This window comes from Acomys russatus, chromosome 10 (assembly GCF_903995435.1).
Source record: "Acomys russatus chromosome 10, mAcoRus1.1, whole genome shotgun sequence".
In the NCBI taxonomy this organism is placed as follows: Eukaryota; Metazoa; Chordata; class Mammalia; order Rodentia; family Muridae; genus Acomys; species Acomys russatus.
In genome coordinates this window covers 18,734,668-18,746,732 of record NC_067146.1, presented here as the reverse complement: position 1 = coordinate 18,746,732, position 12,065 = coordinate 18,734,668, and the positions used below count along the sequence as shown (strand labels likewise).

The 12,065-nt window shown below is 44.6% G+C and overlaps 1 protein-coding gene across 3 annotated transcripts in view; it reads right to left on the bottom strand.

Annotated features, from left to right (window-relative positions):
* Nucleotides 1-10,569: 10,569 nt before the first annotated feature.
* Nucleotides 10,570-12,065, bottom strand: part of Cadps2 (calcium dependent secretion activator 2) — a 502,196-nt gene continuing 500,700 nt past the window's right edge. For all 3 annotated transcript variants that reach the window (XM_051151873.1, XM_051151874.1, XM_051151875.1), the window contains one exon: nt 10,570-10,782. In XM_051151873.1, the coding sequence (XP_051007830.1) occupies nt 10,609-10,782 (174 nt within the window). In that variant the 3' untranslated portion in view covers nt 10,570-10,608. The remainder of the gene's footprint in view (nt 10,783-12,065) is intronic.

Genomic DNA, 12,065 nt, shown 5'->3' with positions numbered 1-12,065 from the left:
ACAAACAAGGAACTCAACTTTCTCAATCTTTTCGCGGATCAGCTTAAAAGTCAAGCAATCAAAAGTAGTGAAGTTTTGCTTGTAATTCGCAACGGTGTTGTTGAAAGTTGAGAAGCGAACACGTAAAGGAGGATGGGCCAAAAGTACCTTTTCTTCCACACTGGCAACGCGTCTACTGGGATAGAAAAGCTGGTTAATGCATTTAGCTGATTCATTTCGCAGTAGTTACCAATTTTTTTTTTAAGTCATTTTCTGGCCAATAAAAAGCATATCCAACATAAAGCACGACTCTCCCTTGATGTTGCCCAGGGTTTTAAAGTAGTTCCCGGGTTAGGTTTAAACTTTCTTCCGTAGGTGGTCTCATGAAATGAAAGGCGATAATAGAAATTGAAATAAAACAGAGTGAAGAGTGAGATTATAGCAATAGAGGTAAATCAACACCCGTGAGTCAGAAATCTCTGGAGCCTCTTATGATGTCAGTTACCTCCTGGATTCCTGTCTACAGCCAGCCGCTTGGGCCCGGGAACGCACTGCTCAGCCTCGCGGCACCGCAGCCCCTAGCTGCTCCAGCCACCAACCGCTATAGCTCGGCCAGGTCAGGCTTGGGTTCCAGCTGCCCAGGAGACCCGTGTTCACACGTTGCTTGCGGTGGAGACAGAGGCGATCCGCCTCGGCCACGCTTGCTTCCGTTGCCCGGAGCGCAGCCCTTGAATAGAAGGCAGAAGTGAAATTCGAAAGCTGAAAATTCGTCCGGGCCGTGTTCTCTCAGCTTAGCTCTCGCTCACAAATTCCAGCTAAAACGTCGTCTCCAAGGCTGAGAGATGGAGCTAATGCGACAACCTGGGAAGAGCTGGGGAGTGCAGCTTACGGAGTTTGGCAGGGACTGGAGAGCTGGGGCCAGTCTCCCGCGGCTGGACGCCACTCTGCCCCGCAGCCCAGTGCGTGTCCCGCCCCGTTCTGAACCTCCGCAGCGCCTCCCCAGGGCACCACGTCGGCCAGCGTGACTTCGGGCCGGTCTGGTCCCGAACTCTGGCCTCGGGACGGTCACTGTGCCCCACAGCCCCTCCCTGGCAGGATCGCGCTCCTCCCTCCGGCTCAGCAAGGCTGGAAGAGGGAGGGGGAGGCTTGTAAGTTTTGGGAGGGGGCGCAGGGTTGAATTTAGCAGACCCGGAGCCCAAGAAACAGATGTCAGAGAGCTCATTTGAAAAGTTTTTCAACAGAACGGTCACGAATAGCCTGGGTTTGGTGACTCGGGTTGTAAGGGAAGGGTTATTCAATCTACAAGTCAGCGGGACGGAAGTTGACTTGGCTGTGGGGCAGGCATCTGGAGGAACTAAAGCTTTCCTTGTTGTTTTTTATTATTGTTGTTATTGGTTTTGTCAGTCACTTCTTAAAACCATTTCAAAGTACCTGTAACACTTCCCAGTAAATCCTCGAAAAATCTTTCAGGTCCGTTGTCTGTGTCCGTATGTGTGTGTGTGTGTGTGTGTGTGTGTGTGTGTGTGTCCGTGTGTGTGTGTGTGTGTGTGTGTGTGTGTTTGGGGGGGGCGGTTCCTGGGGATTCCTTCCTTTAAAGCCGGTTGCTTGGTGGTTAGAAGTAACTGCCTTGATCTATAGTACCTATGGTCTCAGAGAAAGGGAGGCATTTTTCTAACAGGAACTCTCTTTTACATCTTACTGTCTTAGCCACACACTTCAATTTGCGTTCCGAATTTCCCAGACCTCCACTATTAATGAGACAGTTGTGGTACCAGACCGCTTCCCGCGGCCTCCAACGGACTTCTCCAGCTCCCTGGAGCAGAAGGGGCCTCAACTCCGGGAGAGGAGCGCACCTTTCACAGCAACACTCAGGCTCAGTGATGTCCCCATTGTCCCTCCCTCCACCCTCAGGAGTGGGCGTATTTCTATAAAAGAAAGAGCTTGGTCCTTTATTAAGGGCTCTTACTACTTTTTTAAAATATCAATTTAGGTTGTTGCCATCTGGAAGGACATTCTTGTAGCCTGTAACCCGGCGGCCACTAGAGAGACTGAGGCAAAAGGGTCGTGGAAAGTTTGAGGTCAGCCTGGGCTACAGAGATCCTGTCTGAAAACTTCAAAACAAACAAACAAACAAATCTACCCTCTTAGTCTGAATTGATTTAGGCGTTTTTTATCGTCTTTCTAGACATCTCCCTCAACTCTTTCGGTTAATTCTGGCAACTAGCCTCACAGAGGACCAGGGTCTGGAAACACCTAGAATCTCTCTGGCAATTAGTCAGCTCTAGGTGACCTGGTAGGGCCCGCAGCTTGATGTCAGGAAAGCCTTTGCAGGAGTTGGCGCGAGGGAGGCAGCCTGTATGGGTCAAGAGTTGGAAAGGAAGTTGCTTCTAGAGTAAAAAGCTGGAAGAGCTGTGCAAGACTGTGTGAATCATTCAAAGATTGAATGAGGTTGGCCACAGTTGCTTGTGAAGTGTGCGTGGTTCTCTCTCTCTCTCTCTCTCTCTCTCTCTCTCTCTCTCTCTCTCCCTCTCTCCTCCTCTCTCCTCCACCTCTCTCACTCTCTCTCTCTCTCTCTCTCTCTCTCTCTCTCCTCCCTACCTAACCTTGTGATTCACAGCTTCTCAGAAATTTACATAATACAAGGGCGTAGATGTAAACCTAAAGAGCAAAAATAATAATTCAACGACACGTATTTCATTTTCCCACCGCAGACCTGGATGTGTTCCCGGTGTTGGCTCGTTACTGCTTCTTGGAGCTCTTTCCTCACGACGCTGAATATCTGACCTTTCACACCACCGCTGATGCTGAGGAAAACAGGAAGGCAAGAGGAAGAGAAATTGGCTTTCATGGTTTAGAGTTCTCTACTGCAAAAAAACTCCTGTCCCCCCTCCCCCGTAAATTAAGTTCATTTGCTGTGTACAAAAGGCAGCAAACATGGTAATAATTGGAGTATTTTCTTTTCCAAGAGACCCAATACCATTTCATTTGGCTGATGTTGCATTTCAAGCAACACACTTAGCCTTTAATATAAATAAAAAGTCCCAATTTATTATTTCCCCAAGTAAGTGAAGATCTCAACTCCTACCAAGAGAACTGACTGTCAAAAAGGCTCAGACTTAATACAGGATGAAACAGTGAGCAGCGTAGAGACAAAACACATGCATTGGATTGCTGCAGATGCTTCTAGAAGAACTAAGGTGTGTGTGTGTGTGTGTGTGTGTGTGTGTGTGTGTGTGTGTGTGTGTGTATGTGTGTTATGCATTTGACTTAGATGCCACCAGGAACTTAAATTGCAGAGCCCTATTGTAGTACCCCCTTACTGGTTTCCTTTAGAATACCTAAAAGGAAAAGCTGGAACAGGGGTTATGGGATCCCAGTATTCCTGTATTTCTGCCTGAAATGCAGTGCCCTAGGCTTTCCAACTGTGTCTGGGGTCTGCAGTCACTTGGAGAGAACAAGACCTTGGGTGAATTATTGAGTCTCCCTCTGTTCAGCTGATCCTTGGATCCTGGAAGCTGGGATAGTTTTCTTTTCCCTGACCTGCCTCTTGTATCTTACTCCTATGCTTTTCTCTGAAGGGTCCATCTGCAGAATTGGCAGCATGTTCCAGCATCTCATTTACATAGAGTTCTCTGTTGTGTTTTAATTTTGAAGGTTTTGATTACAATTGTAGAAGTGGGAATTTTGCTTGAAGAATCACCCACCTTACCTACCACCATCCATTTAGCTGAATAAACTCTGTCATTCACATCTTCGAAGCTTAGACCCTTTCATTACCCAGTGAAACAGAAAGCACTATTTCAAATATGTCCTGAACACTTGGGAGACACACACACACACACACACACACACACACACTATCTCTTTGGAGTCCTGGCCCAAGTGTTCCTGTTTGGGTTAGGGCATACAGAACACAGTGAACTCCTTATTCAGAATGGAGATGTGTGCTTTTCCCTTTGATGTTTTCTCCTGTAAAATGGGGCTACATTTAAAGAAGTTCTTTTCATTCCTGAGAGACACTTTATGCATGAGAAGATATTACCACTGTCTAAAAAGTTCAGACCTTTTCTAAATTGTTCAAATGAATTTTAAAATGACCTCTCTCCTCAGTGGTAGATTTTAGGTCAAATGTGTGGAAGTGTTAGGAGCAGACATAGAAGCTGTGTTTATAAATCACTTTTTCACAACCTCAAGGACTTCTCCTGTCCTTGGGGACCACCTCTCCCATATTCAGCTCTGTATTCTCCAGGGAACACTCTCTTCTGTACATTCAGGAATGAACTCTCACAAAAGCTTGTTTAAAAAGATGCCAGTTTGGTGACAGCGCATTCCCTTCGTATGGAACAATTACACACTTCTAAAGTTAATCAACTTTCCACAGACTATTCTCCTTTATGAAAGAACACACTTTGTAAGCATACAACGCAACAACAACAAAAAACTATAGTGTTTGAAAAAATGACAAGGAATGAACTTTTTCCATAAGGTTCTCCTGTGAAGAGGACCTAACAAAAGCTCCACTCTCACACACTATTCTCTTACCTGGCCATTCCTGGTTGCACTTTCGGCTTTTTGAGATACTTTCCCACTGGATTTTGTCTTTTGGCTGTGTGACACTCTGTAATAAAACTTTACCTTCTTCCCTCCACACTGGCCTGCGAGGACACAGCATCGTCTGATGATCTGCATTAGCATCAACTTCAGAATTGCAACAAGTTTTCTTTCAGTTACACTCAACAGTTACTTGTGGGACAAGGGCTGGGGGCCCAGTGGGGGGCGGCAGTGCTAAAAGGCACAGCAGACTCCATGTGAGTAGACACTAAAATAGCTGGAGGCATTACTTTTAGTTTTTACACAGGAACATATTAGTGACATCTATGTTTATGGGTTATGTAAACAAACGTGGCCGAAGCTGCTTGTTGGGAAAGGTAACTGCTGTGTCTAAGACTGTTTGAGACCAATCTCCATTACCTCTTGAAAGTGAGAATCATTGCATTGATCTAGGGGCAAACAGCATAGATAGAAATTGGAGACAAGTCTAAAAGATTCTTTTTTGTAGTTGTTTGAGATTATTCCTCTGTTTCTCACAAATAAATACACAAATACAACACCCTTCTGGTGTGGTGGCACACATCTTTAATCCCAGCACTTGGGAGGCAGAGGCAGATGGATTGCTGTGAGTTCAAGGCCAGCCTGGCCTACAAAGCGAGTCCAGGACAGTCAAGGCTACAGAGAGAAACCCTCTCTTGAAAAAATAAACAACAACACAAACAAACAAACACACATAACAACAGCAAAAACAAAAACAAACAAACAAACAAAAGACACTTCCTTGTAAAGCTGTGAAGTACAGAGAGACTGAAGACACCATGGCATTGAGTGGCCACTTCTGGGATTCAGAAAGTTAAATACAGGTTGGCTTCCTAAAGAGGAATGACTAAGGTGGGGAACCACCCTCAGGTAAAACAGCTCTAGTCCAAACCCTGTTTCTCCCTTGGGTGAGTGTGTAGCACACGCTTCTGCTTGGCCGCCATGTCTGTGTCCCAGCCTCATCAGGGCAATGGATTCTCAGAGGATATACCTTCTGCCCTGTGTTGGACCTCCATGACATTTGGATTTTCCTGAGTCACAGAAATGCTTTGTTTAGCAACTGGTTAGGGCTCGATGCTACCAAACCTGACACTACTACTTCTATGTCTGTGCTATGCCTGGGTCCACAGTGTGGGTTTTGGAGGTGGGCACTGCAGAGGCTCTCTCTCTCTCTCTCTCTCTGTCTCTCTCTTTCTCTCTCTCTCCTCCCCTTCCCTCCCTCCTTCCCCCTCTCTCTCTTGTCACCCTGTTCCTACCCTTCCCCTCACCTGCTGCTTCTCAATTTGGAAGTGGTTGCTCCTGTTACAATGTTATCTGAGGGACTCAGAAGTGTTCCCCTTACACTTAGAAAAATGTTAATGCACATGCCCCCCCCTACACCATTTGCTTCCAGACATCCACTTCCTGTGAACTTAACTGCATTGACCACAGGCCTGGGGGTTCCAGATTACAGTATGGCACTGATCCCGGGTCACTTTCCCTTTCACAGCCCTTGACCACCACCATTCCAGTGTAGCCCCAAAGTGTCCCCAGCTGCCTGCCTCAGCAGCCTCAGCTTCAGGCACTGCTGTGGGGGTTGGGGGTGGGGGGTGGGGAGTGGGGTGCATGGTATTTTAAAAGATGGAAGTTCTCCTTCCCCTTTCCCGTGCCCTTTACAAAGCTGGAATGGACAATCCTACCTAGTTCACAAGCATCCCAGGTGTGGCGTTGGAGGTTCAGAACTGAGTGTGAGCCAAAAGGAACTTGTGCCAGCCTCAGGCAGAAATGACTTGGGAAACTGGTGGTGCCTGTTGGCCCAGGCTGGCTTCCACCAGTTTTTTGTTTTTTGTTTTTTTCTTTTTGAATCCTCCACTCCACCAAGAAATAGTTAATAACAGACAGAACTTTATAATATGACTCTAACCTTTAGAATAATCTTTCTTATTTAAGGTCCAAAACTTGTTCAAGACTGCAAATTTTAGATATGAGAAAAAGGAGTTGCCAACCCTATTTAAACTCAGGCTGATTTTTCTAACTGTAAGCTGGGCTTTTTGCAGGGGCTAATTGCTGGCAGGTGTACTTTTCCATTGCCCTTTAAATGAGTAAACTGAGGGCTTAGTGGCACATGCCTTTAATCCCAGCACTTGGGAGGCAGAGGCAGGGTGATCTCTGTGAGTTCAAGGACAGCTTGGTCTACAGAGTGAGTTCCCAGGACACTCAGAGCTGCAGAGTGAGCCTCTGTTTTGGGGGTGGAGATAGGAACACATGAAACTCCTTCTACCTTACAAAGGATTGAACCCAGGCCTTCACACGCACTAAGATAATGGTCCGACGCTGGAATATACATGTATATATGATATATACATATATGTATCACACACACACACACACACACACACACACACACACACACACACACCAGCACTTTTCCATGTTTCTATTTAGAGATAGGGTTTTTGCCAAGCCCTCAGCTCCTATTCCTCCAGAGTTGGCTTCCTAAGTAGCTGGGGCCACAAGCACGCGCCTTTACTAACTGCAAGCAAGCCTGCGCGTTCTCCTTCAAAACCACCAGGTCTTTTATGCGGGTCAAGTCTGTGTTTGCATCCAGCCTACAGAGATGGCCTCTGCCCGCTTCAATATCAGGATTCCTCATCCCGTCTTCAGCTAACAGTAGGCTAGCTATGAATAACTTCATCCTGAGTTGGGATGATACCTGTCTTGGCTACGGTTTGTGGTGGTGGAGTGTCTGCTCCCCGGAGTAGTGGGTGAGGACTTGGGCAGTGGTTTGTGGTGGTGGGGTGTCGAGGGCTAGCGAATGGTTTTCCAGGATCGCAGATCTGACGTGTCCCTGAAGGGACCCGGACTAGCAAATTTCCATTTTCTGTGTTGAGAATAAGAAGTAAAGGTGACCAGGGTCTTCCTGTAGTTTCCTTCCCCAAGAGGCACTTCTCCCATATTCTGGGCCATGGGGGTAAGGAACCCCCACCCCCACCCCCAGCCCAAGTCTCTTCCCAGCATTGCTCTGCATCCTCCTCAGCCACAGTCGCTGCCCCTGGGGTCCCTGCAGGCGTTTGCCGCCTGCCCCTTTAGGGAACCAGAGTCTAAGAGGGAAACAGATTTCCTGGGTTCTTTGCTGGTAGAAGCAGTAGACCCCGTTACCGTGGGCCTTTGCCCCAGGCCAGGCCGTGACCCGAGAGTAAAAGAGTGGAGGCCCCAAAACCCCTTTGCACGGGCATTAGAAAAAACGAGCAGGAAATCTCTTCTTCTGAGCCAGGGACAATGAGTACCGGCTAAGGGGAATTCAAGTGGAAAAATACGTGAATGCACGGACTACCCACAGCGGGAGCACAGGTTTACTCTGCGCTGTGTGGCCCGGTTTCTTGTCAGAAAATGACATCATCATGATCGTTCTTCAATAAATGTTTGAAGGAATGTTCTTCGCAGATGTGTCCATAACCCCTCTCTGATGGATCTCATCCGCTGCCCAGTGCGCATTCTGCTCTTTCCTAAGTATGATTGATCTTGATCACACTTCAAAAATTTGGCAAGACTTCTTAGGTTTTCAAACCCTCATTTTTATTTTTTCCTTCCTAAAAGTACTTTGGAAAGAATAATGCCTTCTCAAACTGGGCTTGCTTTAATAGCTTTTTGGGTGTCCAACCCGAGTATCCCGCACATCAGTGAAAAACCAAGTAATTTCAAGAAAAATTTTCATTAGGGTAAAGAGAATTTCTGCGCAAAAGCCACAGAAGCACTTTTCTCTCCTTTTCGCTTACTTCGTTAAGTATATTTAGTGCACTGTTTTGCGACTCAAAGGTAAGTGGACTATGAAAAAAAATGAGCAGGTCCATAATTTGGTTTGTTGTCCTGTGAGGGTACTGGGTAGGAAGGAGGGAACAACGCATTTAGGGAAGGAACAGAAAAACGAAGACTGCCATAGAGAGGCATACAGGTAAGCTCTGCCTCAGAGCTATCCCTGCATCACCGGCTCCCCCACTGAGGCTTGCCAATCAGACCTTTCCACAGAGCAAACAGTTACTGTTTTCATGAGTTCCGGGGGAGTTAAGGGGACAAAGGTCTTCAGTTAGGACATTTTAGAACAACTTGAGTCAATTACATTGACACACTGCTAAGAAAATGGAGACTTTACTGGGGAAAAGAGGGTATTCTGGAGTAGGTCAGCAGCACAGTAGGCCACCAGAATGCATATGGCCAAGGGTTCAAGTCTCTATGCACAAGCATGCACACACTGGTTTCTAAGTGGAGAGCAATCTGGTGTTGAGGAGAACGCGCCTTTGGGAAGTGGTGGATCACATGGCTGACTGGATACTTAATGACTTGAGGCAAAAGGCGCTGATGATGGAGAAAAGAAGGAAGGTATCTTTGGATGAACTGTTTCAAACACAGGGAGCCAGCACTCTTTCTTTCATCAAGGACAAGGAGGATGCTTTCTTCTTTCATGTTTATCTTGTCATCTTATTTTTAGGACCTAAACATTGGGCCCAAATAGAGCTATGAAACAACCGAGGAGACATGAGATTTCTGTGGACTAGTTTGGGCACCCTAGTCACTGCTTTTGAGACAAGTCTAGAGGGTCAAGGCACTCTGGTGTTTTATCCCATATCTGTTGATAAGCAGACTCATTTCCTTAACTCTGAGAGAAATTATGTATCAGTAGAGATAGGTGTGCTTGGTATATGCCTATAGTTACAGTTACTTAGGAGGCTGAGGGAGGAAAACCATCAGGACCTCAGGGAGATATATATATATATATATATATATATATATATATATATATACACATACACACACACACATATATACATATATATTTATGTTAGCAATATATATTAGCAATATGTAATTATCAATAATAATATATTAGCAATATATATTAGGAGTATATATCATATATATGAACATATATTGGGAAATATATATATTAGGGAAAAAATACGGATTCAGGGAAATTACAAATAATAATTCTATACCCTTTAAATTTGTATTAAGAAAACACTGGGAGAATTACTACCAGTAGTGCCAACTGTTAATTAACATTAGTATCATTACTAGTATTACTAGCTACTTATAGTTATTATTATTAATGTACAGTACTCAAGTAGGTAGTTAACACTGTCTTTGCTGTGAATGTATGTTCTTGTGCAATTCTTTTATCAGATTGTGGGCCTACCAGTACAGAGGACACTGTTCATAATTTTGGCTTATTTGATTGAAAACAAAGCATCATGGAATAAAAAACACAGAGTCAGGTAGTTGGGATGTTTGCGGTACTGCAAATATCTTTTACTGCATTTAATCTAAGTTTAAGGAACATGGAATTTGCTATGATTGAATGGATTTTTATTGCCAGCAAGCTGTTACACTTAGAGAGTACAGTATGTTGATGGAAGCACACCTGGCAATGTTATACACATGAAAACACAGTTCAGAGAGAAACAGGAAGTAAGCCTGTGGATAATCTAGTCTACATTTGGATATGACACTCTTTGAAGTCCAGGATTACACCTGTAGACAAATTCAGAGTTATAAAAACCAAGGCTAAAGTTTTATACACATCACAACACCTGCAAATTAACTACAGAACAAACTGCGTACTTAACTTATAACTGGTAGGCACACCATTTTGACAGGGGTACAACAGAGGTGATGCTGTGGCCAGATATGGCTTCTCTTCATGACGTCGTGTCATGGGAGACACATATCTCATGTGACACAAAAGACATTATTTTGATACGACTACTAAACAGAAAGGTCAAACATACTAACAACAACAACAACAACAATGACAAACAAAGAAAGAAGACCAAATAAAAAAGGCAAGAATAGTTTACATCCCAGTCATGAGCACAGCCAATTTTAGATCAAGCTATACATATAAATATGGTTTTCTCTCCAAAAATACTTCACTCTTTATATCCAAGTTCACTTTCTAAAGAAATCTGAGCATTTTTATTTGGCCAAGACAGTAAGTCCAAGGACAACACAACGCTGAGGCCTTCCTTCCTTCCTTCCTTCTGTGGAACCGTGTGTCGTCAGTCCTCAGTCTTCTTCCTCTTCGTCACTGTCCTTCATGGTAATGCCCTGAAGCCCACCTCCTTCTGAAACAGAGGCTGTGGCCTCCTCCACAGTTAAGCGTCTGTGCAGAGTATCATATGTCTTACTGTTCAGCGTTCCTTCCAACACACCCTGCAATCGGAAATCCCTATAGGTTTTCTGCAAGAAGAACAGAGCATTTGCTTTGGTTAGTTAAGACCTGTGCACGTACCTATACACCTATGCGTGCAGGCATATGTTTGTATACTCGAATGGCATTTTAGAAATATGGGGAAAATCCACTAATGGATTCCAACCGTGGCTGCCCACATCCACCATCTTGTTAGTGTGTTTCTGAGGAGAAAGCAGAGCGAGTGACTTTGGTTGGGGCTACTCAGCTACAATCCTACGGGCGGATCAAAATGTTGTGACTACCAGGTGACAAATTAACTCCCTTCTATAAACATTACTAATTGCACAGTTCGTACCGAATAGTCTGTGACAAAGGTAACATGATATGTTTATGTGCATTTCCAATAGGAAGGACTTCTTAGGTTTCCAAAAAGGGAGTCTCTCCTTTAACACTGAAAAATATACTGAATTTTATAAAATATATTATTTCAGGGGCAGGTGTTGGAGGCTTCTAGGGAGGACATTAGTCAACAGCCATTTCGATTATTCAGAGATTTTACTCTTCCCCTTCTCAAAGAACTCATTCTGATGTCAAACCTTCACACATAATTTCACAGACTTAATTTTCTGCTGCTAGTTTTACTGGTCTTACTGGTATTTTTTTAAAGGAATGAACCAATTACTGTGTCCTGTCAGTGGACAGAGTGGACGTTCATCCACATCGTTTTCAGGCCTTCCTGGGCTTAGAACAGTGGCCATGCCTATGAGTGGCAGGAAGAGGAAGACAGTTGGGTCTAGTCAGGCTGAGTGGATCCGGCTGGAATGCAGAGATGTGCTGGGACACGCAGGCCAGATCCGAACGATCTGGGTGCACGGGAGGGACACTTAAGCAGCCTTCACAATTTGCTTAATCCTTCTTAAGAACTCATTGGAAAATAATTATTAAAAACAAAATCACTATAGTGAGCAAAAATTCTTATTATGAACAAAACCAAAATCAGTTCTAAAGAACTAATGAAGCTGTGTATGAACTGGCTTAAGTTAATTCATATTCAAAGTAAGGGAAATGGTTAGAATGCTAAATGATTAGTTCACCCTAGTCTTTGCCACACACAAAAATAATAATTTTAATTATTAAATTGAGTTCGAGGCCAGGAAAGCTTTGAGTTTGTGGAGAGCTAAACATGAGCTGGGGCTGGTAGCACAGGTCTGCCATCCATGGTATTTGGGAAGCTGAGACAGGATGAGCCCTGGGTGTTTAAGATCTGCCTCGGTGACAGAGAGGGTCTGAGGTTATCCTAGGCAAGACAGTGTCTCAAAATAAGAAATGC